Below are 7,276 nucleotides of genomic sequence, written 5' to 3' on the forward strand. Positions count from 1 at the left end.
TTAAATAAACAAATACAATGATTAGTGGCATTGTATTGTCAATATTAATAACAATTTATTTTCAGCACGAATAAAAAGTTTAAAAAGTAGGTAACATTTGAATACCGTTATCAAAATATTTTTCCATTAAATCTTACGTTCTGTTCAAAGCTAAATCTCCAATTCTATAATTTTAGCAGAAAAAATATGAATGTTTTTCAATATATTTCTAAGACTTGTAGTCAGTGTAGAGATGAAAATAGGTCTATAAAAATACAAATCCAAAAATAAAAACTGTGTATTTAATTTCATTACTGCTTTAAATGCTGGGAATTTACGCACGCTACTCCAAGCGTTGGCAGTGTGATATAACAACTTAATTCTAAGTTCACGGTTGCCCAGGAGGTTTCCCAAATACTTTTATTAATGTATCATTAATATTTTTATCATCTTCTCCAAATTTGTACTTAATATCTTCAGTGAGTATTTGCACCTCGTGCTCGCATATGAAGAACATCTTATGGAAGCAGCCGATGTCGTTGAGCTCTCCAGAGAAAAACATGGACCCACAGAGCTCGTTGCCTCCACCGTCGGGCTGCCCGTAGGCCCACCTGCTGTATCCGCTCAGGTGTAATGGGACACCTAGAAAATAAATTATAGTTATAGTAATTGAAGATGATCAAAAAATATAAAAAAAATAGATACATTTCGTTAATTTTCTTGTTGTATATTTAGACGCCTGTGCGTCCACCAAATTCTATATTTCCCATTAAATATTTTAATTTACTTTCTTACATTTACAGCCAGACAGGCAGTTAGACATACTGACATCATTCAGGAATGTATTATCTGAGAATTATAATACTTATTATCTAAAGTCACATTTTTGTCGAAGTTTTTAATTTTTAATGTTTTTATTTACTTTTGTCATAATTTGCTTGTTTTAATACCTAATCGGTGTACTAAAATCAATCGATATAATATCTAAGAATTCGTAAGTTGAGGCGTAGTATGAAAAATATAATTCTAAAAATAAACATTTTTTAATTATTCCATTAATGTCCATCGTAGCAGACATCGTAATAAATAACTAATAAGATTCAAAAAATAAGGTTAATCCCCGTACAATACGTGTGTGACTAATTATGAGTCATGCCAGGCTACGAAATTTGACGAAAGAAAACATATTTTTATATGTTGTGTTTTGAAATAGATTGTGTGCCGATACGCAAACGTCACAGCGCAAATCCGACTTTATTGTGTCCGATTTTATTTATTCGTAATTTGTTATAGCCCACGTAAAACTTCTAGTCCGCTCTGAATATAGAAATGAATCGCGTCGCCATAGCAAATTGAATGACTACACCTTCTCGCAACAACTTCAAAGCGGACTAGCAGTTTGGCGCGGACTATACCAATTATTGAAAATGTTACCCGACAGCGGTGGGTAATTTTTTAAATGTTTTTGAAGAAGAATTCCATTAATCAATTTCTTGCTTAAACAGTTAATCAAAATATGTGTTAGGTTGTAGGTTGGGTTGATAATTGCTTGTAATGTCTGAAGCTTGTTATAAGTCCAAGTCGTGAGTCCAGCTACAAGATAACCTATATAACGACGAGACGATAAAACTATAATTAGTTGCAAAGTGCGTTAACATATTCCGGTTTTCTCGGAGTGGAGTATCTACCTACTCTGTATATTTACAACATTACAGACCATACACGTAATATTAATATTGTTTTGTTACATAACTGTGAAGGAAAACATCGTAAGGAATGGGTATTTGAGAGCTTAAAAACATTTTCTCAAACTTATGTGAATTCTACGCACTTGGCCAGCGCATTCAACCTAGACCTTCTCATTCTGAAATGAGACCCGTGCCCAGCAGTGGGACAGTAATGGGCTGATGACGAGGACGATGACGTAATTCTATTTAAATCGTTCGTATGTTGTATAGTACAGTAGGAGGTTAATTTGTTAAGAATTTAAATAACAAATTATGATGATTGATAAAACCATCACAATTTCTATTAAAGGTTGGAAGGTAGAAGACAGACTCACTTCGCAAGTAGGACGGCGATCCTATATAAAGCATCCGTAATTAAGGCCCGGGTTTATTCCTCTGCCAGATCTAGTGCAAGTAACATCGCGTTCTATGTACCATGACACTTTTGCTGGTTTTATTATTGATCTGAAGGTGGTAGAACCCTTTGTGGTTCGACTCCGGCGGCACAACCGCCACACCTATTTCTACCTAATAACAGCAGTGTTAGGCGCTGCTTTGTTCCGGTTTGAAGGGTGTGGTAAGGGAGACAGACTTTTCCGAGGCGTTCCAGCTTAGTCCTCAGGGGTAGCGGCGCATCTGTGGCCGAGCTCACGTAGGAATATGTAATCCTATCTGGGGTTGATTACAGATGTCCATGGGCGGCAGTAGCCACTTATCATCAGGTGGACTGCATGCTCGTCTGCTACTCCTATATTATAAAATAAAAAATAAAAAACTGTTGGGCACCCGTGTCCTCTTTGACCGATGCTAGTGTAGGAAATGGTAACCTTTCTTTCACAGTCTTTCACGTCAGCAGTCTTTCACGCTAGTCAAATGAGGTTGGTAACGTCTGAAGTTGGTCAGAACTCTGAAGAACCCTTCGTGGTTCGACTCCTGACACCATCGTCTCTTTTACTTACTAGTGGATTGCATGCTCGTTTGCTTTATTATTTATTACAACAGTGTATTCAGTACATACCTTTAACAGTCACCCAGCCTTTCTTATTCTGGAAGCCCAGGTGTACTCCACCACGCAGGTAATCGCCAACGACTGTGTCTTTGGGTGCGGCTGCAGTGATGTCGACCAGGTGCGCGCGCTCCCCCTCAGAGTTGATGACCGCCAGGTACGACTGCTCGGCGTTGCAGACCGCGTGCGCGTCGGTCCAGTTCCGTGGTGTTAAGTGGAACTTATAGCACCTGGCGTGTTGCTCGCTGTACACATAGTCTGGACAATCAAGAGTTTGTATAAGTGAACAGAATCTAGCATAAAGCCATACATTGGACAGCATTTTCACATCTATCAAAGTAGGTACAATTTTCAATCTTCTGATGTTGATAATTAACACGGATCTGAAGACCAACCCGTTACAAATTTATTAATGTTACATTTTTCCCACCAACATTCGACATTTGACAGTATCTACCAACTAGAAAACATGTACACATAACATTGATAGATTGATTATTAATAATTGCAGTACCTAAGTGACTCGGCACACTTTATACCACAGATGCGTTTCACTGTAATAAGTCACAGAATAGAAAAAATACAAAAACAATAACAAGGACTTTCTTAGCTTTTAATAGTCACTTTCGTCCTTTAAATTCACCGAATAACTAAATAACTGGTTCCTTTCCATTTAATTCGACTTGATTGACGAATGTCGTGTACACTAATTAAACAGAGCGGTACTTTTACCAATCACATTGATGTCGAACGTAGGTACATTTTGTACCGAGAAAAAAAAGCAACCAAACCGTAATCATAAATGAATAGACTATTATTACTCATGAGACCTAACAACTACGTAAGTAAATGTATGTTTCATAAACATTGTAAGAAAAACAACAAAGAATTTTGAATTAAAAAACTTACATTATAGTTTTTGCTTATACATAAACATTTGCGAGTGTGTGAATATGAGCGCGTTTTTTCAAGCTCTATGCTTATTTGTAAGAAATATCGTGTCTGTTTCATAGTTTAGGATAATCCACATAACAGATGAAGCTAGTGAAAACTTTTTGGAGATAGGCATGGTGATATTGCGTGGGAGTTTAAAGAATGAAGCCAAACAGAAATCCATTTGTCATAAGATTTTAGGTATGTACCGACAAGGTCAGAATTAATATCAGCACCGGCGAACATTAACTTTAAATTAATTCTACTAAATTACAAAGTGATGACGTAAAATTCGTGAAACGGCTAATATGGCGTGGTATCTCAGACGATTTAAATTTGAATAACTTTTAGATCATAACCATAACAAATTGGTATATTTCTGAGAAATAGGATGCCTTGTAATAGTCAAATTTAAAATAGGCATTAAAATTACACAAATAGAAATACAATAAATTCCAAGGGGTTGTAGCTAGTGGCAGTGATAACCTAGTGGTTTAGAAACTCGGCCTCTCGATCGAGGGGTCCGAGGGTCAAATGCCAGGCACGCACCTCTGATTTTTCGAAATTATGTGCGTATTAGGAATTAATTATCACTTGCTAAAACGGCGAAGGAAAACATCGCGAGGAAACCTGCATACCTGAGAGATTTATAAAAAAATAATCTCAAAGGTGTGTGAAGTCTACCAATACGCACTTGGCCAGCGCGGTGGACTATGGCTTAATCCTTCTCATTCTGAGAGGAGACCCATGCCCAGCAGTGGACAGTAATGGGTTGATAATCATGATGATGTAACTAGTGATTAGCATAATAAAAGGGGATGTAATTTTCAAATAAGTTGAAGTAAAAGTAGATGGAAGTACTCATAGAAGAAGATCAAGAGTATACGGGTATACTCGTATAGTCCATCAGACTATGTCGTTAAGAATTGTCATGTAAATTCAAATAATATCAGTAGACTTGGTCCGCTATATACATACTATGAATATATGGTGTTATACAAAATCGCCAGGAGAACTGACGATCTAGAAATAGACCATACAATAGTCAGAAATTGTTAAAGTGAACTTTAAATTCCAAAAATATTTATTCTTATATATAAAATTCTCGTGTCACAATGTTAGTTACCGTACTCCTCCGAAACGGCTTTACCGATTGTCACCAAATTATATATGCATATTGAGTAGGTCTGAGAATCGGCTACTATCTATTTTTCATATCCCTAAGAGATAAGGGTTGTTCACCCTTATCATTTTTTTATTTATACGGCAACACAACGTTTGCCGGGTCAGCTAGTGACTATATAAAGTTGCTTATCAAATTTCGATGCTTACTCACCCGAATCAGGCATATTACACTGCGAATTCCACTGTAGTGTCGCCAACGTTTTCTTGCAGATGAACGGGTACTTGTTTTCACATTTGTCGTCATTGAGGGTACCGTCCTTCCGCAGGATCACGCAGCCTTCGATACCACCCCCGTTGTTGGGTTCCCCATAACCCCAGTTGTCGTATACGTTTGATATTGGCCTACCTGGGCACAAGGGATCATGATTACATTGTTAATATTTTTAACTAAAAAATATTTTTTAGTAATAATTCTATTAATATAAACTAAAATAAGTACGTATATTAAATATCACTAACTTTTAGCTGAATGACGCTAGGTATTTTCACTTCCACGGGGCAGAAATACCAAGTGGATTTATTTTATTGATATTGTTATATTTTTATTTATGTCATTACTATAATCAAAACTTTTGTTATAAACAAAAAGTTGTAATTTAAAAAGCGGTTGACAAATTACTGAAGATCTAACATTATTTCTGGGCCTTCAACTATATTTTATAGTAACTTTAGCGTATATTATTTACTTTTTATGTTTAAAATATAAACTGTCAAAAATCCAAATGAATTATATAATATAAGATTATACTTTGCTGCAAGTAGCACTAAACAAAAACATTAAAAAAAACAGCATAACTATATGGCACATAAAAAGAAACACGATGTACCTACCTACTTACAGATAATTCAATACTTTTTTTATAATTGATTGAAAAGCATAAAAAAATACTGAATAGGAATATAACTAATTCCAAAAAAACATTTGAGTGAATTGATTAAAATTTGAAGGCGCTAATGTTGATCGTCATATTGTAATAATAATATTTTAAACCGGTATCGTTTGATAAAAAAGTTGTAATCGACTAAAATCCGGGTAACAGATGAATCATATTTTGTGAAATAAAATTTATAATATGTGTTATTATGTGAGGAGATCTGTGACCTACAGATATACTAACGAATTGTCAGTTACTGTTTTTTTTCATTACCTACTACCAAATCGTAATATAAGTTAACTAAGAAGACCCATCAGAAATCTGTATGGTTAAAACCAAGAAATGAAGAAAAGATAAATCTTTTATTACCGTTATCAATGGCCGTATCCTTCAATGACTAATCAAAACCAAAGCAATTTGGATAAAATAACATTGTTTATCAAAATAACTTCTATTATTTATACAGTACATATATGTAGCTTCTTAAAATCAATTACCTATTATTTACTGTTATTATAAAAATTGTAAGCACAGGATTCTAATGGACAGACATGCTGGTGGTAATACTCGTGTAATAGGAGTTTTAAACGATTGCTACTCGATTATAACTCGTGGAAATTGCTACGAAAAAACAAATAAAATACTTTTAGGAACTAACCATCTATCGTCTCGAATACTTCTTTGACATTCCAATCGGCTACACCAATAAAAACCCATTGAAATAATGGCTGAGTCACATTCCAATACGATATTACAGCTGCTGCCTCATCATCATCTTCTGGGTAGAAGAGAGAAGCACCTTCCAGTTCACATTTGATCTTCGCTTCCTCCCAAGTTTTATGCAATGTGTGCACTTTGTAGAAACTCCCTGTATCATCTATGTAAGCATAATCCCTCCGAAAGAATTTATGTTCCACTTGGCAGTCTAAAACGTTAAAATATTTATATATATTACACCGCGTCAGAAAATTAGTATACAAAGCATTTATAAGTCACTCACAAGTACATCTAGAGACCGTATCTATTAACACGACGGTAAACAAAAACTTTGTAAACATTTTGCTGAGTAATAAAGGTGCACAAGTACGGCCGCGGCCGACCGCAGGATGGTAATGACGGCAGATCCACAACGATAGTCATTGGGTAACTTTTAAACAAGATTAACAGGAAAACACTTAAGTCCGAATGACGTATAACCGGTGAACGAACGCCGCTCTACTATATACGATATAGATTTTTTATTCATTGTTGGTCGAAAATAACTCGACTATGTTTTTAGTTTTTGTTTTTGACTTTGCTTTTGGTATCTCGTTAAAATTAGTTTCCGAAGCTCGTAAAGAGTTTTGAATTACGCTAATTTCTATTCCATTTTTGAATTGGTAAATCGTATTTTACTAGACTGGTTTGTGAGGCCTCTTTTTCTAGGACAAATTTATGCTATAGAAAATGATTAGCAACCAAATAGCAAATCATGTTTTACACGAAATAAGTTTAGAACCTCTATTCTATAGTATTGAGACATCTTTACAAAAAATAATTAATTCACGACTGCGCTCAATTATTTTTTAAGA

At 35.1% G+C, this 7,276-nt stretch overlaps 1 protein-coding gene across 1 annotated transcript; it reads right to left on the bottom strand.

Moving 5' to 3' along the window:
- Positions 1-259: 259 nt before the first annotated feature.
- LOC140753507 (uncharacterized) lies at positions 260-6,863 on the bottom strand. Its single transcript, XM_073088157.1, has 5 exons — positions 6,706-6,863; positions 6,364-6,630; positions 4,982-5,176; positions 2,725-2,970; positions 260-621 (listed from the first exon to the last, which is right to left on the bottom strand). Exons 1-5 carry the CDS (start codon positions 6,761-6,763, stop codon positions 368-370), a joined length of 1,020 nt encoding a protein of 339 aa, XP_072944258.1. The 5' UTR covers positions 6,764-6,863; the 3' UTR covers positions 260-367.
- Between the last annotated feature and the right edge of the window lie 413 nt (positions 6,864-7,276).

This window comes from Epargyreus clarus, unplaced genomic scaffold (genome assembly GCF_041222505.1).
Source record: "Epargyreus clarus isolate Ecla_fem2 unplaced genomic scaffold, WU_Ecla_fem_2.2 ptg000026l, whole genome shotgun sequence".
NCBI classification, from domain to species: domain Eukaryota; kingdom Metazoa; phylum Arthropoda; class Insecta; order Lepidoptera; family Hesperiidae; genus Epargyreus; species Epargyreus clarus.

Coding starts and splice junctions, on each gene's coding strand:
- LOC140753507 (XM_073088157.1), bottom strand. CDS start 6,763: ATGTTTACAAAGTTTTTGTTTACCGTCGTGTTAATAGATACGGTCTCT. Junction 6,631..6,705: donor TACGGTCTCTAGATGTACTT/GTGAGTGACTTA, acceptor TTAACGTTTTAG/ACTGCCAAGTGGAACATAAA. Junction 622..2,724: donor AGGCTGGGTGACTGTTAAAG/GTATGTACTGAA, acceptor TTTATTTTCTAG/GTGTCCCATTACACCTGAGC.